Source organism: Arachis ipaensis, chromosome B5 (genome assembly GCF_059453495.1).
Source record: "Arachis ipaensis isolate K30076 ecotype BB chromosome B5, ASM5945349v1, whole genome shotgun sequence".
Taxonomy (NCBI): domain Eukaryota; kingdom Viridiplantae; phylum Streptophyta; class Magnoliopsida; order Fabales; family Fabaceae; genus Arachis; species Arachis ipaensis.
This window is the reverse complement of record NC_142440.1, coordinates 119,083,372-119,106,794: the sequence shown is the minus strand read 5'-3', so window position 1 is coordinate 119,106,794 and position 23,423 is coordinate 119,083,372. Positions and strand designations below refer to the sequence as shown.

The 23,423-nt window shown below is 35.7% G+C and overlaps 2 protein-coding genes across 2 annotated transcripts; one reads left to right on the top strand and one right to left on the bottom strand.

Moving 5' to 3' along the window:
- Positions 1-17,164: 17,164 nt before the first annotated feature.
- On the bottom strand, positions 17,165-18,855 carry LOC148565551 (uncharacterized). The gene has a single exon (XM_088489041.1). It carries the CDS (start codon positions 18,830-18,832, stop codon positions 17,321-17,323), a length of 1,512 nt encoding a protein of 503 aa, XP_088345167.1. The 5' UTR covers positions 18,833-18,855; the 3' UTR covers positions 17,165-17,320.
- Positions 18,856-22,608: 3,753 nt separating this feature from the next.
- On the top strand, positions 22,609-23,037 carry LOC148565550 (uncharacterized). Its single transcript, XM_088487185.1, has one exon. It carries the CDS (start codon positions 22,609-22,611, stop codon positions 23,035-23,037), a length of 429 nt encoding a protein of 142 aa, XP_088343311.1.
- The last annotated feature ends 386 nt before the right edge of the window (positions 23,038-23,423 follow it).

The window sequence follows — 23,423 nt, the reverse complement described above, 5'->3', positions numbered from 1 at the left end:
CCACCTCCAAGCCAACCAATCACAACTCACCCTACACTCCCAAAACCCTCAAGGCTGGCTCATTTTCACTTTGTGACCGAAAATAGGTAGAGAGAAAAAGAGAGAAAAGTTCTTAGTTCCAAATCTTCAAAGCTTGATTTCTGCTGAACTAAAACTCAAATCAAAACTCCGATTTCACCAAAATGATCATCTCTTCTTCCTCTACATAACCATGTAACTTATCAAGGATGGAAATAAGGTGAGATGGCTGTCTCCCTCCCATTTCAATTCGGTTTTCAAGGAAATCCATGCAAAACATGTGTTTTCTTGATGTTCTTCCTTAGGAATAATGCTTAACTTGACTTGAGGGCCAAGAAACGTTAATTTCCAGCAAGTCTAAGGTGAGATATCTCTTCCTAACGTGCTGAGGGAGATTTGGTCAGTTGAGAGTTTGTGGATTTAAAGTTGTTCTTGATGTGTTTTAGGAGGAAAAAGTGCTTTAAGAACACTTCAAAGAGTAACCGGATTTGGAGCAGCAAATCAAGGTAGGGTTTGGTAAAATTAATGTTGATTGATTGTGTTTGAATTGTGTAATTATGATATGGTTTGGTTATGCTTGAAATTGATTGTTTATATGAGTGATTCTTGTTGAAATTTTGGTGAAAATTTGATAAAATTTGATGATATTCAACTTTGAATTTGTGTTCTTCATGGCTGCTGGAAAAACGAACCCTAGACCTTAAATTGGGGTTCAATTTGTGTTAAAATCATGTAGAAAAGATGGGGTTTTAGTGGCTGCTAATTTATTATGAATTATGGTAAAAATCGGTTGCTGAAAAGACTAAATTATCCGCTCATCACAACACCCTCTTGGCAACAACCTCCTCCAAATGCACTATGAGCAACAACTATTCTACGATGCATACCAAAATAATGGTTATGGTGGACCTTTTCGTGACAATCACCCTCCACCAATTTATTATGAGCAAGAGCCATTCCGAGATGCGTACCAAGACAATGGATATGGTGGACCCCTTGTAGTTACCAACAAGCCCCAGCTCCACCATATGCCTATGAACCCCCTCCTCAACATAGCTTTGAACCACCATACTCACAAACCCCACTACCAAACACCCTCATATGATCCTAATCCTTATCCACCATACCAACCACCTTATGAGCCATATGAACCATATATAGAGCCACCCCAATTCCAACATAATCACTCCCAAGAACCACCACCTCCATATACACCATGCCCATATCCATCAATCCAAGAGCCATATGATCCTAATTATGTTAGCCAAGCGGAACAAGAGTCAAAGGATCATCTCAAGGAGACACTGGATCAATTTCAAGCAACCCTTCATCAATTAGAGCAAGTGGAAAGCCGAAAAGTACACGAAGCTCTCATGGCTAAAGAATCTAAACCTGAGAACAAGGAATTGAAGTGTGTTGTGCAACAAGTGGAAAAGATGGAGAGTGTTGAACCGCCATACCCTTATTATGATGAACCACCCTCTTATCATGAACCCTTCCTCCCAAGCAATGAACCCTCATATCCACCCCAATCTCCAATGAATGAAACTCTAAGTGTTCTTCTTCAAGAGCAAAGAGAGATACAAAGGATGACACAGGAGTTCATAGCTACCTTGACTGAGGTAGAAGATAATTTAGCCTCTCTGCACGTCAACACTCAAGGCACTCCCATGGCTACATGTGGAGAATTAATAGAAGAGCGTAGCATGAAGGAGACACTAGACACTCTAATGGAAAGTGAGGAATGTGATTTTGTATTGGAACAATTGGAGGAAACCATAATAGTTGAAGAGGAAGAAGTGGTTGAAGACTTAGGAGATGCTGAACCTCCATGGGAATCTAGAATTATAGAGCATTCCTCCAAAAAGCTTGAAATTAGTGTCAAAGGGGCTAGTGCACAACCTCCATGGCATATTCCCTATGAAGAATTGGATGGAATAGATCAAGAAGTGAGTTTTCTTAGTGATGATGATTATGAATCAAGTCTTCCTAGTGATGAATCTACATCCGCAATTGAACTCCTTGAATATGAGGACCATTCTCTATTTGAGTCTGAGAATGATGTGGAAGTGGAAGTCCTTCGGAAAGGTTGGACGGGAGTTAAATATGCTTTGTCAAGATCGTTGGAGACTTCTCTACCTAGGTTGCCATCTACTCCTTCATTTGAGTGGGTAAGACTTATCTCTATTTGCTTTACTGTCCCACTTGAATATGGTATTCTTGAAATGGACAGCCAACTTAGGAAGCTTTGTGGCATTAAGCATAAGAGAAGGATGTTTAGTGGTTGGAGTTACAAATCAAGGCTCATCAAGGTTGATACTTCAAGAGCTAGATGCAAGGGTGAAACTGATGATCATTTGGTTGGATCTAAGAAAAGAGTTTGGTATCGCATAGAGAATTCGAAATGCTTGTCACCCGGTTGGAATAATGATGATCCACTTAAAGACGGGTGTAGAAACAGGATTTGGGATCCCGGCATACAAGAGGATCGACTTTGGGGAGCTCAAAGCTTGTGGAGAACTTCATCAAGGCTTGGTGAATTTATTTGGAGATGTTGAAGCTTATTGGAAGTCCAAGCATTGGTGGAAGTTTCAAGATGAGTTCAAGCACAAGTCACCATGACAAGGAGCTCATCAAATGTCCAACTTAAGGACTTTAACTAAAAGTGTTAGGTGGGAGACACCCCACCATGGTAAATTCTTTCTAATTTCCCTTTTGTTTATGTTAGTAATAAGTTATATTTTCATTTTTAGTTATGTTTATTTCTTTTAATTTATGGTTTAATTGCATATTAATTACTGGTTTATTAAAAAAAATCTGCGATCGACGCGTAAGCGTCGATGATGCGCACGCGTTACATGCAGACCGCTTGTAGTTGTCAGGCACGCGGATCTTGGCTAAGCGAGTAATGAAGATAGTGGGTGATTGTCACGGGTCACCCCTTCATTCTGACTTAACTGAATTAAGTACAAGAGTATATCTTGGAGAAGAAGTAGGCGTGAATTGAAAGAGAAACAATAGTATTTGCATTAATTCATGAAGAACAACAGAGCTCCGCACCTTAATCTATGAGGTGTAGAAACTCCACCGTAGAAAATACATAAGAGAAAATAGTCTAGGCATGGCCGTGTGGCCAGCCTTCAAGTCCAAGGATGATAATCTCCTTCTTCTCTAATACAATAGTAAAAAGTGCTATTTATACTAAACTAGTTACTAGGGATTACAGAAAATGAATAACTAAGTGCAGATAGTGCAGAAATCTACTTCCGGGGCCCACTTGGTGTGTGCTTGGGCTGAGAATTGAAGCTTTCACATGCATAGGCCATTCTTGGAGTTAAACGCCAGCTTGGGAGCCAGTTTGGGCGTTTAACTCCAATTCTGGTGCCAGTTCTGGCGTTTTACTCCAGAAAAGGGTCTTTGGTGGGTGTTTGAACGCCAGTTTGGGCCATCAAATCTCGGGCAAAGTATAGAGTATTATACATTGCTGGAAAGCCCAAGATGTCTAATTTCCAAAGCAATTGAGAGCGCGCCAATTGGGCTTCTATAGCTCCAGAAAATCCACTTTGAGTGCAGGAGGGTCAGAATCCAACAGCATCTGCAGTCCTTTTTCAGCCTCTGAATCAGATTTCTGCTCAGGTCCCTCAATTTCAGACAGAAAATACCTGAAATTACAGAAAAACACACAAGCTCATAGTAAAGTCCAGAAATATGATTTTTGCATAAAAACTAATAAAAATATAATAAAAAGTAACTAAAACATACTAAAAACTATGTAAAAATAATGTCAAAAAGGGTATAAATTATCCGCTCATCATAATGTCGGGCTGCAGGATGTAAACCGACACGCGAGCTCATGGCCTACATAGGACAGACATGCATCATATTTTGTTGTGTGTTTCCTGTGTTACAATGTTGTATGAATATATGCTTTCTTTGTTTGTATTCTATTCTTTGTGTCTATGTTTTACTTTCTTGTATTCTTTTGTGTGTGTTTTGCTTTCTGTTTTCTCTATTTTCTCTATTTATTTGTTTCTTCTGTTTACTGCTTCTTTGTATACTGCTATTCGTCTGTGAAACAACACAAAATTAATGAACTTAACTAATAACCCCGGCCCTATTAAGAACTCCCCAGTTCTTACCCATTCTCTCTCCCTTCCCCCTCCAGATGGAAGCAAGAGTATCCTTCCATAGTTCGTTGATGATCGTTCCACAAAGAAGATTTCGCTCTAGGTAGTCTTATGATTCTAGAGTGAATTCCGTTACCTGTTTATATGTATATATTGTGAGACTAGCCAATGTCTACACCCCGTTTGTATGCAAACTTTAACTTAAATCCTGTGTACGAGACTCCTGTTATGTGGCTACTTGATGAGGTACCAGAGAGACGTCATATGGCAATGACTGATCGTGCAGAGTAGTAGATGATGTTCCACCTTTTGATGACGTTCCACCTAACTTGAGTTTTGAAGACTTAGAACGTACTTTCCCTCGCTTTAGTAGTTTAGAGGGACTAGGTGAGTATAGAGTTTAGGCTAGCCTGGCTGCCAGCTTAGGGACTTCTTGAATAGGTCAGGGCCTGGGATGTTGTATGTATGTATGTGTGTATATATATATATATATATATATATATATATATATATATATATATATATATATATATATATATATATATATATATATATATATTATCTAGCTATATCTACGGGTGTTCTAACTAAAGATCTTTACTCTAATAAAGGCTAGATAACTGAATGTTATTAACTGTTGAGATGTATATAAGTGTGGTTGTTTATAACTATGGTATTTGTTATTATTTGTGAATTGATTGTGAATGATTCAGTTTATTAACCCAGATGTTTTAAAAAAAAAAAAGTACCTCGCAAAATAACTACGCTTTTAACAACGAATCAGGCTCATATAATAAATAATAGATAATAATTAGGAAGACAAGTTGGTAGCGCTCAGTTTCTAGTATGATCATGATGTACCAGAAATTAGGTCGTTACAGAACAAAACTTTGTTACCCTGTTAAAAATAATCTATCTGCAATGAGTTTCTAATGTATACAAAACTTGAATTGTAAAACTCCACTAGCAAAATTGGATTTGGAGGACATAGGAGTGAACAAGTTCAAGCATTTCTAAAAATTCATTTAGAAAGCTTACCAAAATCACTGCTTCTTCTTCTCCTTCCGTAAGAGAAAAACACCAGTCTCTTCGTACGCATATTCAGGATGCAGGTGGTCACGAGGGGCCTTCTCGATATCGAAAACCTCATCACACATCTCCCAAAACTTCTTGTGTGCCTCCGGAGACCTCACCTGTTACCCGAGCAACACGACGCCGTCTTTGTACACCAGGGCTTCCATGTCATAAATCAAGTGCTACACTGAATCCTCATGTAAACCACGGAGTGCTTCAGCTTCTTGCATAGCACGGGCTTGTTCACCTTCAGGTTGCACTTTAGTGCCGGCATCACGGTGAGAGGAGGGGCTTGCATAGCACGCGCTTGTTCTACATGTAGAGTATAGGGAAACGGTCGATAGTCGACGACGGTGAGAGGAGGTTGAGTCAGTAGCCATGCGACTCCACGGTGACACAGCGGCGCACGGTGGAGCAAAGAACAAGGTTCCACTCTCCTTTCACGGGTTCTCCACTATATATTTTGGGTAATTTGAAGTGTTGAACTGATTTTGGGTGAAATTGGGTTAGGGTTAGCGGCGGGGGCTTCATCGAATCGACGCTATCCAAATTGATTCTATGTCACATTGAAGAGATCGGACGCCAATCAAAATTATCTTGGTAAATTGCAGCAGATAAAAAACCACATGCAATTTGTTGTCGCTATCCTCCGTATTTCTTGTAGTGCACCCATTGTGAAAAATATGGTAGAATTGCGTCTCAGGTGGTTTGAACATATGAGAAGAAGATCGACATAGCATCCAGTCAGGAGGGTGGATGAGATGGAGGATAGACAAGGGGTGAAAGGCAGAGGAGGACCTAAGAAGATGATCCATGAGGTGGTCAAACGAGATCTACATGTAAACGGTCTCGCTATAGACATGATACATGACAGAGCTCAATGGCGTCGTTTGATTATGTAGCCAACCCCACTTAGTGGGACAAAGATTTATTGTTGTTGTTGTTGTTTGCATTTTTCTTAACATAATATTCACTTCATATAATTATTATTTATATGCAAATTAGTTTAGGTTGATCAGATTTTCTTATTTTTTTATTATGAAAAGGATTAATAATTATTTATTTATTTTGGGAAATTGTTATTATACATATATTATTTTATTATTATACTAATAGTAAAATAAGGAGATGTTGATGCACATATTACTTAATTGGTAAATGATAATATTTTTATTATTATAAATTATTTTTATTATTATAGAAAATATTAAGAATAATAAATTTATTATGAAAAAGATTTTGCATAAAAATAAGCGAGAATAAGAATAGAAAATAATTGAATTAGCAAGTATAAATAATAAAATTTATAATTTATAAGTTATTATTGATAAATGGTATTTATTATTAATTGATTTAATATAAATAATATTAGCTAGCATTATAATAAATTTAATTTTTTTCTAAAATTAGTGAATTAAATATCAATAATTCGAATTGAAAATTTTAGAAAATAATTAGAAATAGAAATTAAAAAATTAAATAATAATAATAATAATAATAATAATAATAATAATAATAATAATAATAATAATAATAAATAGGAGTGTATTCATGTTAGAGAGAACAAAAAATTATGAAGGCATGATACCTCACTCTTATTTTTTTTTTTAACAAAGATAAGGAGATTCAAATCTGCCACCTCTAAATGAGTATGAGGAGACTATGTCATTTGAGCTATAACTCATTGACTGATACCTCACTCTTATTAGTTTGGAGAAAAACTCAATTTTAATATAGTAAAGAGATTAATATTATTGTTATTATATCATCAAATCATGTGGTGTCCTATCCTTTTAAAATAGGACAAGCTAAAAAAATAAATCAATTAGGCTTTAAATTTACGCAATTGTAACTTTCTAAAATAGGTTACATCTTTGTTCTATTTTAAATCTATGTAAACTGCTACAAGGTGTAGTGGTTCACAGTTTACACGTAATCTGCTATGGGATAGCGTGGATTACGTTAAAATTTGTGCAATATAAAAACCGCTATAGGATGTCGCAGTTTCTAAAAAAACTGGATCAGACATAAATTGCTATAGGGTCCAGCGATTTATGAGAAAACAAGGGGTAGTGTAATCCACTGCACCCTGTAGTAGATCATGTGTACGTGAATTCTCTATATATACCAGTGGAAAGCAATTATGAAGAAATAAAGTGTCATTTCACAATGGATAGTGAGGAGAGTTTGCTAGCTCTAGTGCATTGCTCTGAAAAAAAATCAAAAAAGTAAAAGGTACGGTGTAAAATTTACTGATAGAGAATCACTGAGTGTCTTTATTCGATCATCAAACACCTTATCAGAGCTAAAAATCAGTATATTGCAAAAGTTTGGGGTGTGTGGGATCAAGTAGGTTAAGAAGTTGTTTTACAAGATCCCTATTGCTGTTGTGTCAATTGGTGTGAAGTATGATACATTTGTGATAGAGTCCGACGAAGATATGTACATTTTGTTTCATTGTTGGCGAAGTTTTCCAGAAGTGAGAATACACGAGTTGTATGCCAAGTTGAAAGATGCTGTCGACAGTTCTGGGACATCTGCTCCAAATCCTCAGTAGACTTTGTTGAGAGGGGTGCTTCTACCTCGATGCCTGTTGTTGCACACGCTTGTCCGTTGGTTGAACCTCCATCTATTGCAGTTGGGATGGCTAGTTCACCTCGTCTTATTCCTAATTTTGTAGGTGAGGGTGAACCTGATCGAGTTGAAAATGTGATGTGAGAGGATGATTCGGACGAAGAGCCTGTTGACATACTTGGGGACAGTGATGAGGATACTCAGAGCAATTCACCTACACAGCATAGCCATCAAGTTTTGGCACACAGCAACATCCTCTACATTTCTCAACCTTGAACTTGGAAGCCATCAACCAACAGCCAGACGTAGATCCTACTTTTGGGGGTCAAAGATTGCATGATAGAACCGCTCCTATGGAATTTTAGATTGGCCAATCTTTCCAAAGTAAAAAGGAAGTTATGTTGAGTGTAAAGGATTATAGCATCCGTCGTGGAGTTGAGTACAGGGTATTAGAGTTAGATCATCTTAAGTACTATGGGAGATGCAAAGAGTTTGGTAAATATTGCACGTGGTTGATTCGCATCATATTTCGACAACGAAAAGGTACCTGGGAGGTTAGAAGGTACAACAGACCTCATACTTGCTTAGCTACATCGATTTCAAGTGATCCCTAGCTACTTAATTATCATGTCATTTGTGCAAGAATCTTTTCGTTGGTTAGAGTCGATGCTGCGGTTATGATAAAGGTGTTGCAACAAGTTACAGAAGTAACCTATGGATTCAAGCCTACTTACAGGAAGGTTTGGCTGGCAAAGCATAAGACAATAGTACAGATCTATGGAGATTGGGAAGAGTCTTATGGTGCGTTGTCCCGTTGGATGCTTGGTGTGTAGTCCACCATGGAAGGAACCATTGTACTGTTGAAGACTTCTCCAGTTAGAGTTGGTGATCAGGTTGATGAATCTACCGTGTATTTTATTGTCTTTTCTGGATATTTTCTCCTTGTATTGAGGCATTTCGACATTGCAAGCCACTGATCAGCATCAATGGTACTCACCTGTATGGCAAGTATGGAGGTACTTTACTTCTAGCTATCGCACAAGATAGGAACTCATACAGAGGCATATTCTGTTATCTTCGAATACTGTAAATATACCTACTTAACTGCATCATATGATAAAAATAACCACACCCTAATTAAATAGATCCTAATACTCACGAGTCTAAACCATAAATCATTACTAAAAATGTCCTAATCCAATGCAAAAACTATGTAGCTGTTATTTATTTAATCTTTTAGAAGTGGGAATAAAAAACATAAAAATTCTAATATAATAAAACTTAATCAATAAATTACTGATAAAAAATACTAATCTTGTTTGATTTGGAAGAATGAATACATATTTTTCTCACAATAAAATAAACGCTATCATACTTTCCTAAAAACGGAAATCAAATTCAGGAAACTAAAACTTATCTACTTCTTGTTAATTTCCAATTAATATACATTAATTAAATATTTAATTTAGTTCTCTTAAAATTGTCTGTTAAATATTTTATAAGTTTAATTTTAATAAAGTAGAAAAATAAGTATGCTTGTCTAAATAAAAATATAGAACGAATGCTAATGTATTTTAAAACAAATAAGAAATGTGCATTTTTTTAATTTTTGAGTCTAAATTTTAAATTTTAAATCTTAAATTTTAAATCTTAAATTATAAATACTAAATAATAAATCTTAAATTCTATATTCTAATTTCTATACCCGAAATACTAGATTTTATATTCTAAATTCTAATACTTAAAAGAAAACAAACTAACCTCTTTATTGATGTCTCTAGCCACGGAAACAACGCCGTTGAGATGGTACAAGCGATTCTCGTCCGCCATAGTTTCAGTTGAATATGGTCTTTCCAAAATTTTCAAATTCTCTTCCAGCCTCCTCCTCCTTCTCTCAAACCACAATTTTCTCTCTCGAACCAAATATTTTCTCTCTCTAACAAATGAAGAATCTAGTTGTTGGCTATCGTTATTTTATAGCCAAACAACACATAAATCGTGGTATCTTCTAGCAAATTAGAGTAGCCACTATTTCTTCATAAATTGTTGGACCCTATAACAGTTTATGCATTGTTAAATTTCTTCATAAATCACAACACCCTGCATTACACGAATTTCAGCGTAATCCGCATTATTCTATAGCGAATTACGTACAAATTATAAACCACTACACCCTGTAACGGTTTACATAGATTTAGAACAGGATAAAGATGTAACTTACTTCAGAAAGTTACAATTGCGTAAATCCAAAACTAATTTGATTTATTTATGCAACTTGTCCTTTAAAATATGTAGTTTGTGAAATTTATTTTTAAGATTTCTTATCTTCATTCATGAATTAAAAAATTATATACATATCACCGAAGTATCTTGGAACTAAATTGAGATTTCTATACATGAATGATGAAAGAACGAATGATACAATCTTTGTCAAGACTTTTGAGTTGTAAAATTAAATGTTCTAGTACCATTTGAGGATTGTTAATCTGGAACTGAAAAAGAAGATTAATATTTCGGTGGAATAAGATTTGTTTAATGTCTAATTGTTTGCGCTTATAAAATGATGCCTTATTCTAGTAATTCACACTTCACAATGTTATTGATTCGTTGTAAAATAAATAAAAATAAAATTTAGAAATTGATCATTTTTGTATTATTGGATATTAGGATTGGTAGCAATTAAATTTAGTTTTACATGATTAATAAATCAATAAAATTAAGCATATTAGAGACATGATTTTAACAGTGAAAAGACTTAACATATGATTTGTAAAGAGTTACAATAAATTAATGTATAAAAGATAAAAATGATAAAATTCATAATAAAAAATATAAAAGCTTAAAACAATAAGAAAAAAATAAAGAGGAGGTAGAAGAGATAGAATACAATAATATGAATTGAGTGTGAGAGTTTTTTTTTTTTTAATTTTATATCACATCTATTTCAATAATAATAAATAAAAAAATACATTAACTTGATATTCGAGAGAAAATGATGAGATAAAATCATAACAAGTTCTAAAGTAAAATCTTAAATTAGACTATAATATCACATTACAATACACCACACAAACAGCTAAATGACTTAAGCAAGTTCAAACATGAAACTTTTTTTATTTATACATACATGATAACACTATGGTCCATAAATGATTCGTGACTAACATATCATATATAACTCCGAGTGATGAGCACTCAGTTAACGGCAGTGGAAGGATATACTGGCTTGTATCTACGATAGTTGCCTTCTTACGATGGTGCTTTATAGGAAGAAAAAAATTGCTATAAAAATTACCCAATAAAAAAATAATTGGTAAAAAAAATGAGATTTTCTTTTAATATATATAGTCTATTATAGTAGTAAAATAAAAATAGAAAAAATAATATTTTATATTTTTATATTAAGAATATAATTTGATATTTATTATAATAAAATTAAATAATAATTGAAATTTTGTAAAGTATTCTTTATTATATATATATATATAAACGAAGATTGTCACATCATATATTGTTTAACCTAGAAATTAATATTAAAAATTAGTATTTTTCGGATAAGTTTTGAGAGAAGATTGAAATGAATTTCGAACAAATTAGAAATAGATAATTTATTTCAAAATAAAAATAGACAAACTTTTTTACTCTCAAAAGTTTTTGTTGCTAATCTACATTCTATCTAAAATTCCGTCTGAAATCTTTTTTTGATAATTTTTGACATATTTCAAATAGACATTTATTTGTTAAATTTTTATTTATTTTAATGTATTTTAGATAAATTTTAAATAAAATAATTAATAAATAATTTATTTTAAATAAATTTCAAACAAAAAATATTTTATCCAAAACAAATTTAAAATATATTTAGTCAAATATAATTTATGTATTTCAAATAGATAAATCAAATATTTTTTTATTAAATTTCAGACAAATTTAGTTTACAAATAAATCTTATACAAAACAAATTTTTTTTCTCAATCTAATATAATTATTCAAATAACTTTTAGACAGAATAATTTGCGATATATATATATATCTTGAAAAATGACGATAATTTTCACAAAAACTTTATAAAGTGTGTGTTTTCTATACTAAAAGCAATTGTGATAACAAAAGCTTCATATTATATCATTCAAGTAATATATAAACATAATAAAGTCATGAAAAAGGTTCATTGCAATACTTATAAATATGAAACAAATTCTAAGTAATAACTAATAAATTCTTATTACTTTATAATAAACGAAATATTCATATCTATAAATCTAAACAAGTTAGCTAAATCAATGAAAAAATCATAAATTTAAAACCAAAAAGGTCATTATTTAATCATGATTAAACTAAAATATACTGGCTAGTTTACTTAAAAAAAATTTTAAATATAAATAAAAAAACATATACTCCAAACATCAATCATCAATATTATCATTTGTCATTACTAAAATTTGCCTCAAATTCATTTTTAATATGAGTAGACAATGATAAAGATAATGAAAATTTTAATTCTTTAAATGAAACATGAAGTGTATGTGTTCTCTAACACATTCATTTCAAATAGTATAATCATTTGGCATATATAGATTTTTCTTAAATATCTCAACATCTCCTCATCATTTAGAGATAAAGCTACTTGAGAAAATTTTATCTTTTACTTTTTAAATTCATCTTGTAAAATCAATCCATTTTAATTGCAATTGAAATATATACCATGAACAAACACTAATATTCAGTGAAGATGATCCTTTTTAAAGAAAAAAAAAGACGGAAAAAATTAGCATCATGCACATTGACTCTCCCAAATCTTTTATCGATCCAACTTTTGTCCCTTTTATGTGTGTGGCATTTACTATAAATCTCCTGTAGAGAAGGTTTACTCCTTTAATTTTTATCCCTATTCATAGTACTTGCTGCTAACCAAACGTATTGAAACATTAGGGTTAAAATTGTAACCAAATGTTGATGATAAAATTGAAGTAAAATGTAAATATTTTGAACAAAAATAGTATTACTATTTAGTAAAATTTTCTTTATAAATGAAAGTTATATTAGTTAATTGTTAACATTCGGAAAATGTATCTCTTTTATTGAGACCCACTTTAATACAATAATTTTTTTATTAAAAATAAAATTATGATAAATATCACACACAATTTTTAGTAAATCATATAAAATTATATTTTGAAGTGTATTACTTTCATTGTATAAAAATAAGTTAGATATCTTTAAAAGTATCTTTATAATTTAATAACATGAATATGTGATACTTAATTATTTTCTATAATTACATAGTTATTTTTTAATAAAAATATTATTATATTAAATGAATTTTATTTCAAAATAAATATGTAATTTTGGTAAGTAAGTATTTATTATATATTATATATTCTTATACGTTTCAATATTTTTTTTTTGGTGACTGAAATAAATTAAACAAAGAAAAACAAAACAAGGAACTGCTTAAATAGAGGGACAGTCCCGTTTAAGACTACTCTTAAACTCCTCCCAAGGTGAAAGAAGCTCCATATGCGAAAGTTGTAACTTCATCGCCATCTTTGCCATAGTATCTGCCACCGTGTTTGCATCTCTCATAATCAAACGAAAGTCAACACGCCAATTCCAATGCATGATATCTCTTATTTTGAGCACCAGTGGATCAATAAACCCAAAACCATCTTGAGTAACAAGATTAAATGCTTCCACACAATCTGTCTCACAAATAACATCTCGTTGACCCACATCCCAAGCTAAGAGATATCCTCTCCAAATAGCAAACAATTCTCCTTGAAGAATACTATTACTCTCAATCATTCCCAAACACCCCCTTTGCCAGCTCCCATTACAATCTCTAATAACACAAGCAAAACCAACACTATCACCCGAACCAAAATAACTAGCATCACAATTAATCTTAAAAGTACCAATGGATGGGGGATTCCAAAAACCATTTAGAGTAGAGGGAAGGGACATACGTTGTAATTCAAAAATATTTCTAAGCTCCTTTTCTGAAGTTAATGCCAGATAAATGACTTTTTCCGGAGGCCAAGTTTCATGGGGATTAAAGATGTCGTTATTCCTTGCTCGCCATATCCACCAAAGTCCCGAAAAGAACTTGAACGGGTGCTCTCTGCTATGATACAAGAACCAGTTCTTCAAATCCAAAGGATGACAAGGAATATCCAACCTTTGCCAGACAAGCTGAGCTTTTGGACAATCCCGAATACAATGTATAACCGATTCCTGGCTAGAAAGACATCTTGGACACCTATCCGATGACGACATCCCTCTTCTAAAGCGAAAACTTGCAGTAGGAAGAGCCTCCTTAAGACACAACCAAGCCAAAAATTTATGCTTTTCCGGAACAAGCTGACGCCAAAGCCAAAGCCAATTCTCCCTCTCCTCCCAACCAAACAGCTGCTTACACAACCACAAGTAACCATTGCGTGAGTCATAGACTTTGGCAGCAGACCCACTCCAATACCAACCCACTTCCGGACCTGCTTGTTCATCTGGATTGTAAGAGAGAATATTATCTTTCAGATTTTGAGATAAAGGAGAATAAAGAGTATCCAAATGCCACCTACCAACCGACCAAATATCCTGTATCCGGAGATTCGAATCAGAAATGTGGACATAATCCATCTCATTAGATAACCGTCCTTCTCTCCTCCAGCTAGAAAACCAAAAATTCTGGTTCAAATCTCCAATACACCAAGCAAACCCATCCTTCAACACTTTCCAAGCCTTGCAAAGACACCTCCAAATGGGAGAGTCCTTGTTCTTAGGATAACTAAAACAGTCATATAGAGATGATCGGTATTTGGCATCCAATAATTGGACCCATAGCTTGTTTGGCTGCTGGAAAAAAGTCCAAACTAGCTTCCCAAGAAGAGCAATATTTACACAATAAGGATCTCTAATCCCCAAACCTCCATATTTTTTTGGAGTAACCAGTACCTTCCAACTAACAAGATTCAATCCTCTTCTATCAACTTGTCCTTTCCAAAGAAAATTCCTCATCATAGACTCCAATTTACTAATGATTCCTTTGGGAAAAATAGAGACCTGCATCTGGTACGTGGGAATAGCAGCGGCAACAGAATTAACCAAGCAGAGTCTACCAGCCCGATTGAGTAAACTCCCTTTCCAGCTTGCTAGCCTACTCCGAATCTTATCCAGGACACCATTGAAAGCTGAACGAGTCACCCTAGAATGGCTAAGGGTAACTCCAAGATACTTGCCCAAATCCAGGACAAATCTGATAGAGGATACCCCAGTGAAAACCTCTTTCCTTGTTGCAGAGACATTCTTAGAGCAAAGCGCTTTAGACTTCTCCACATTAATCTTCATCCCAGATGCTTTGCAAAAACTCTCTAAAACCAACATCACATTTTGCACTTGTCTCTTTGTAGCTTTACAGAATAGAAGCAAGTCATCCGCAAACATTAAATGGGATATTCTTGGTCCCCCTCTAGAAATAGCAACCGGCTCCCACAAGCCCAAATCAACCTGATGACTAATAAAGCATGCCAGTCGCTCCATACACAACACAAAAAGATAGGGTGACATAGGGTCTCCTTGTCTAAGACCTCGGCTAGGAGTAAAGCCATTCAGACGACTCCCATTCCAAAGAATAGATAAGGAAGAAGCAGTGACACAATTCATAATCAAATTAAGTGTAGGAATAGGAAAACCAAAGCACTTAAGGGTATGAGCTAAAAACCTCCAGTCAACTCTGTCATAAGCTTTCTCCAAATCAATCTTAAAGGCCAGTGTGCCTTTCTTTGATTTAGTCTTCTTCATAAAGTGGAGGACTTCTTGAGCAATAATGATGTTGTCAGGAGTTCCTCGTCCCGGAATAAATCCTCCTTGAAGCGGGCCAACAATCTCCGCAAGATGAGGACGAAGCCTATTAACAAGGACCTTCGTGATGATCTTGTAAACTACATTGCAGAGACTAATCGGCCTGAAATCTTTCATAGATACCGGTGATTCAACCTTTGGAATGAGAACCAGTAAAGTCTCCAACATTCTCGGATCAAGAGTAACACCGGAGAACGCCTGCTTAACCATCTTCCAAACATCAAAACCAATGATCTCCCAATATTCTTTGAAGAAGAAAGCTTGAAACCCATCCGGACCTGGAGCTTTAAAAGAGTTCATGTGAAAAACAGCTGTTTTAACTTCCTCCATAGTAACTGGTGCCGTAAGATTATTGCAAGCTTCCTCATTCAGAGAAGGAAGAGGCACATCACCAAGGCAACCCAAATCAACATCATCCAAATGACAGAATAAGCTTTTATAGAAAGACTCTGCTTCTTGACTCAGAACCTCTGGATCAGTTTCCCACACTCCATCCTTGAGAAAAAGGCCATGAATCTTATTATGCTTCCTTCGCGCAAGAGTTTGAATATGAAAGAATCTTGTATTCCTATCCCCGAACCTTACCCACTGCTCTCTGGACTTTTGGAACCATAGGAGCTCTTCTTGCACTAGAGTATTATTATAATCATCAAGCAACTGTTGCTCTTTCTGACGCAAATAAATACTATCCACCACTTCCAAACGCTTTTGTAAATAATTAATCTGCTGCTCTAATTCACATTTCTTAACAAAAATGTTACCAAATACCTTCGAGTTAAACTCTAGTGAATTCTTCTGTACTTCTGAAAGCTTGCCATGAATTCCTCTATTACCAGACCACCATGACTGGTTCACAATATCTTTATACCCAGGATGAGTAGCCCAAGCAGCAACAAATCGGAAAGGTCGATTCCCTTTAGGCTGAGGACGACCTTTACAACGCACCAGAATAGGGCAATGATCAGACTGAAGCCTATTTAAAACTTCTGCATAAGCCTCTGGAAAGATAGATAACCAACTACTATTTATACATACTCGATCAAGCTTTTTTGCCACGTCAACATAATTTTTCACCCTCCTGTACCAAGAAAACTGCCTCCCGATAGTCTTCAGATCAAACAAACCACTATCCCCTAATGAAGTAGCAAACATGTCTGCTCTTTGATGAGAAAATTGACAGCCCTTAGATTCATGAGAAAATTTGACTTCATTAAAATCACCAAGAACAATCCAAGGTCCTTGAAAAACCATGGATTGTGCAACAAGATAATCCCAAAGGAGAACCCTTTTATTAAATTGAGGACTGCCATAAATACCACTACACCTCCAAATTAAATTATTAAAGTGAACCTCAACAGTAACACCCTGATCAAAAGCATCAATGAACTTACAACAAACACCCTTCATAGAGGATAGAAACCAAATACCTCCCTTATGCCCCTCTGCCTCTACTATACCAACAGAGTGATACCCCAACCTTTCCCAAAATAATTTTAAATGCTGAAAAGGGGAGTGAGTTTCAACCACAATAAAGAAAACAGGTCTAAATTTCCTAACAAGTTCCTTACAATGCACCCGGGCTAACTTATTAGAAGCACCCCTAATATTCCAAACAATCATATTTAAACTATCCATAAATAATAGGGACAGAATAAATAAGAACATAAACTCTAAACAGAATCACCAACCTCAATAGGTGGTTTGTCCTGCGGTACTGGCACACTCTGATCCTCAATAATTGCCACCTTTGGACCCCCTGACACTGCACTTGCCATGCTTCCATCTACTAAGGTTTCCTCCGTTGTGCCACCATTTTTATCAACTAGCGAGTTCTGCAAGGAGGAAGGCCGAGGACGCTTCCGTAGAGAAATTCCACGACGTGCAGGAGTTCTGCGCGATGGAGATGGCGCAATTTCATGTTTTTCTTGCTTCCCCATCCTAATGCCAGTTGATTTGCCTCCATCACCATGCAAATTGGGCCTTGGAACCCTTCTCGAACCAAACTTGTGCTGCTTTCCATCTTGGTCCTTCAAACCTGATGACTGGCCCATTGTAAATTTTTTCTTACGCAGCACTTGTTGCCAGCCCTCTCCATCATCCATGCATGCCTCATTAACAAGACCATCAGGCACGTGAGGAGCCAATGATTCCGTAACCACATCCTTCCCTTTAACAACTCCTAATTTCTCACCCAAATCACGAGCTTCTGATTCAGCCTCTTTTTGAATCTCATGATTGTTGTGTGGCACTAGTGTTGGGGCTTCATTATTTTTTCCATCACCAAAGGAATTTATGTTTCCTTCCAAGGACTCCTTCTCCATGCACAACGATTTATCATGCCCATACCGTGCACAAGTAGCACAAATCAACTGTAAACTCTCGTACTCCACTTCATAAGTCACACCCTCCACTATAATATGTTTAATTACAGGCAACTCAAGATTAATTTGAACACAAGCTCGGGCATATTTTCCTCTTTCTGCAAGCTTAGTAGCCAAATCTACTTTTACCGGAATCCCAATTGCAGAAGCAATTCGCAGCATTGCTTGTTCCTGGTAGCACCAAATTGGAAGTCCCGAGACTCGAATCCATACCAGCGTTGATCCAAAGGATTTTTCGCATGGCCTAAAATTCACATCCCATGGCTTTACTGCAACATAGTGACCGTCTATCAACCACGGGCCACCAAGAATGACTTTCTCACGATCCCCAGCAATATCAAATTTAACCAAAAAATATCCAAATCCCACATCCAACAAATCAAACCCTCCTTTGATGCGCCATACTATCCGGAGCTTATGCATGAGAGCCGTGTAGCCATAATACTTATCCAGCACCTTGATCACGATGGCTTCCTTATAAGGTTCAGCTAGACAGCTCTTTGCCTCCTTGGTAAAACTGACACTTGGTGGACGAGAATCACCCTGCTTACCTGTCACCGTCGCGATACCATCCCCAGATAAAGACCCTACTAATGCAAAGTCCTTAGACTTTTCTGCACCAATAACTTTATCTCTAAAAGAGACCTTGGTTGGCTTTCCTAACCCCTCTCGAGAAGAACCCTCCTTAACACCGGATGCACACCCACCCACGCTCTCCCCCTTATCTCTTCCGATGGCATGGCCATCTTCCTCACCGTGTTTCACCCTCAACCGCTCGTCCCCGCTTTCTCCTTCTCTCATTCTCTTTGAGTACGGAGTACGTACTCTTTCTCTGCTAGGGTTTTTTTCCAACTCTTCACAATATTTTATACGTTTCAATATGTTTCTTTATATTTGTCTATTAAAATTTCTTTCAACAATTATGGAAATTATAGTTTTGAAAATTGAATCAGACCGGTAATCAGGTAAACTGAGAATCGAATCTCCGACTAATTTGGCATGATAAAAAATTACCTGGCAAAATACCAGTAAAAAAATCAGTTAAATCAGCGATTAACCGATGAGCACGTGTATCAGTTCGATTTTTGGGGTGTTGGACAAACGCCCAAGTTTGTTGAGGTAGCCCAGCTTTATTTTGGTTCTTGAGGTAGCCAAGCTTTTTTGTTTTTGGTCACAGGTAGACAAGCTTAAATCTTTTGTTGAAAGAGCAACGGGCCAAGCCTCATATGAGGAAATTGCATAATTGGGGTGTTGTTGTTTCAAAATCATGAGTAGTGAACAACTAATAAAAAATAATAAGCAGCCTCTTTTGTTTAGTTAAAAATTTATTTGTTATTGTTGTTTTTTTTATTGGTGAAGTATTATATGTTTATCATTTATATGTATTTTAATTTTTTTAATAACAAATTTTAATATTTAAATTTATTTATAAAATTTTAATATTAAATTATTATGTAAAAATATAAAGTTTTAATTTTTATTTATATAAAAATTATTAAATTTAAATATTTAAAATTATATATTAAATTTTTAATAATTTTATTTTATATTTAACTAAATCAGCTCAACCACAATTCAATCCAATTGGATAATTGAGCCTCGATCGGTTTGCTGACCCGTTCGATTCTAGCACCTTGGATGAAACACATAACATAATCAATAATTCCCACTCGTAAAACATGCTCAAATTAAACCAAAATCCAAAAGCCTTCTTTATAGGCCAGCCATACCCCTCATGATGAGGCTTTTCTATTCCCACTCAACATTATTGTTCCAAGACATAAAGCTGAAGTCAAGGATTTGGGATAGCCCACCGCTGATTTGATACACACAGAATTCAATTAGCGCCTCGTTTCACGAAGAAATCAATCACGAGAGATTCTCCTCATCTTAATAGATAATAGTTGTTCTCGAATCAAAACAAGGTTCTGACTCTGACCCTTGCATAGTTGCATTAACCTTATAATGGTAGCTAGAGCTATGGAAACATGCTGGCTGTGTGTCCAACACAGATATAAGGTTACGAGTGCTTAGTGTTTATGGATGAAATAAAATAATGTGTTCGATCTGACAAAAAATTGATTGATTATATTAAAACAGAAATAAAAAGAGAAATAGTAAGACTGAAATACATTAAAAAAAAATACATTAATATTTTTATAATTTCGTTTGGTAATGATATTATTTTTTACAAGTAACTTATCAAAGTTTGTTTTGAAAATATAATTTCTTAAAATCTGTAACATTTATATCTGGTAAATCAAATTAAGAATATTTTTTAATAAGTACAAAAAATAATAATAATATTTAGTAAAATAATTTACAAAATTTTAAATGACAATAATAGACGACATAAATAGGAAAAAAATTTTGATCGCAAATAAAATTTGACATCAATAATATAACTAAGTAAATTTGAATATTTATTGATATATGAAATTATATTAAAATTTTTTATTCTAATAAATACAAATTAATTTTAAAAAATATCTCCTTAAATACTTTTAAAATATTTTTAACTTTTCAAAACTACAAATACAAGTAATTAATTTTTTTATTTATCGTACAAAATGAAGTATAAGTACTTTTGTAAAACAACAAACATATCTCTAAAAGGCTTGACCAAACCCAAGGCTTAATGATGTTTCTCTGTTTCTATTTTTAATAACAATGTCGTTAGGTAACTAACAAGAGTCTAACTAACAATAAATCAATAAGCATTTTTGAATTTCACTCCATATTAGCTAATTAATTGTATTAATTAATAATTATTTAAATTTTATTTTTTAAAAATATAAAATTAATAATTATTAATTATAATTATTTAAAATTGACTAGTTAGGAGTTGTTTTTACTTATACTTTTCTTTTTAATAATTAGTGGTTCTTAATGTTGTCTATTTTTAGATTTTATTTAAGGTTTAATTATTCTGTTGGTCCTTATAGTTTCGTAAAATTTTCAATTAGGTCTTTATATTTTTTTTTCTTTTAATTGAGTCCCTGTACCAATTTTTTTTTAATTAGGCACCTCTTAGTAGTAATTGACTTAATTATATAGGGACCTAACTAAAAAAAATTAGTGCAAGAACCCAAATAAAAGAAAAAAAAAGTATATGAACCTAATTAAAAAAATTTTAGTGTAAAGATTCAATTAAAAAGAAAAAAATAGAGACCTAATTAAAAATTTCACGAAACTATAAAACCAACAGAATAATTAAACTTTTATTTAATCCTAACTAATTATTTTTAAAGGAGGATTTGAGTACTAGACAATATGAATTTCTTTTTCTTTTCAATTAAAACTCTATCAAATGAAGTAAAAGCTAACTTACTTAAAGCATTTTGGGTTGAAACAGTAAATAAATATCATATTGAAAATAAAATCTTTATTAGATCTATTTTAAAACTAACTCCTATGAGTTCTGAAAAGCAAGAAAAAATCTAGTATATCTTATTTGGGAGATACTCTTGTAAAGACGCTCATAACATTTTTTTTGTTAAAGATGTTTACGTTTCGTATTATTATTTGGCGTATTAATGAACCGATTATTTTAAATTTTTTAACAAATTAGAATAAAATCGATTTTTTTATAACTGTTACGGCCTGGCCCAAAACACTAGCGGGCCAGCCCGACCCGAGCACCACCCGACTCGAACGGTCAGGAGCAAGGCGCTCAGTCGCCGACCCGAACACGCGTCCCTGACAGCTACGCTACAGTTGTGAGAAAGAAGCCTCGAGGAAGGTGGGCCTGTCCTCGATGGGCCCACCTCTGACAAGGTATATATGGGGAAGGTCCTACCCTTCTCCCAAGGTACGTTACATGCCACTTACCCTTTTTCGCCTGCACACATCACTGACTAGAGCGTCGGAGTGTCTTTGCAGGTGACACCCCCCTCCTCATGCGAAGTGCTCGGGACGTCGCCTACCCCAACCCGGTGACGTACGACCAGGCGAGATCTCCCCCTCTTCACCCAGGACACCAACCCGAACCTTTCGGTACTCGACCTACCGAACATTGGCGCCGTATGTGGGGAAAAATCACCTGAATGGACGTTGTACTGGGCCCAGGAGGAACAGGCCGCGAGACCGAGCGCAGAGGGGAAGCCTCCGCGGCTTCTCCCTGGTAGCACACGAGGTCCCCTCCGAGACGAACCACACGATCTCCCGAAAGGCGCCCTTTCGAGGGAACTGGCGACAACAGCGCCAGAATAATGCAAGAACTACGCCACAGGATGCAAGACCTAGAACGTCGGCTGGCCGACCGAGAACATCGTCAACAAACTCCCGAATCGAGCTACTCCCGATCCATCTCGAGAAGCCGCTCCCGACGAACAACTAGCCCACAATCTGAGCCCGAGAATGCCAGGGAGGGAGCACGCGCAAGAAGGCGCCATGACCCCCTCATATACGCCAGGCACGACAGGCATACCACAGAGCGAGACCATGAGGACGCTCGTCGGGAGGACGACGAGAGAAGAACAACCAGAACGCGGGGACCAGTAATAATGGGCGCAACCCCATTCCATCGTTCCATCCTCGAGGTCCGGCTGCCAAAACACTTTGAAAAGCCAACGGACATGAGGTACGACGGAACCCAAGACCCGCAGGAGCACCTTACGTCTTTTGAAGCCAGAATGAACCTGGAGGGAGTGGGAGACGAGGTAAGGTGCCACGCTTTCCCGGTCACCTTAGCAGGACCTGCAATACGGTGGTTCAATAACCTCCCGCAGGGCTCGGTGACCAGGTTCTCGGACATCAGCCATGCCTTCCCAGCCCAATTCACAACCAGAATCACGAAGGCAAAGCACCCAATTAATCTACTTGGAGTGACCCAGAGATCCGACAAACCGACCAGAAAATACCTAGACCGATTCAACGATGAGTGCTTGGAGATCGACGGGCTGACGGATTCGGTTGCAAGCTTGTGCCTGACGAATGGACTTCTAAATGAGGACTTCAGAAAGTACCTCACCACGAAGCCGGTGTGGACAATGCAGGAGATCTAATGTGTAGCCAGGGAGTACATCAACGATGAAGAAGTCAGCCAAGTTGTGGCTGCCAACAAACGACAGCCCTCTTACAATCAAAACTGGCACCACGGGAGCGGAGAAGGACAGAAGGAACATGCCAAGGATGGCGGTCCGAGCAAGACACCCAGGCCGTTTTCCCGAGTCAGGAAGTTCACTAATTACACCCCCTCACTGCACCAATCATGGAAGTTTACCAACAAATAGCCGAGAAGGGGATCTTATCGAAGCCCCGACCACTGAAGAAGCGAACTGGGGGGAACTGGAGCCTCTACTGTGATTACCACAAGGGCTACGGACACAAGACACAGGATTGCTTCGACCTGAAGGACGCACTGGAACAAGCGATCATGGATGGAAAGTTA

Excerpts from the sequence above, each read along its gene's own strand:
- LOC148565551 (XM_088489041.1), bottom strand. The coding sequence starts at position 18,832 with ATGAGAGAAGGAGAAAGCGGGGACGAGCGGTTGAGGGTGAAACACGGT.
- LOC148565550 (XM_088487185.1), top strand. The coding sequence starts at position 22,609 with ATGAGGTACGACGGAACCCAAGACCCGCAGGAGCACCTTACGTCTTTT.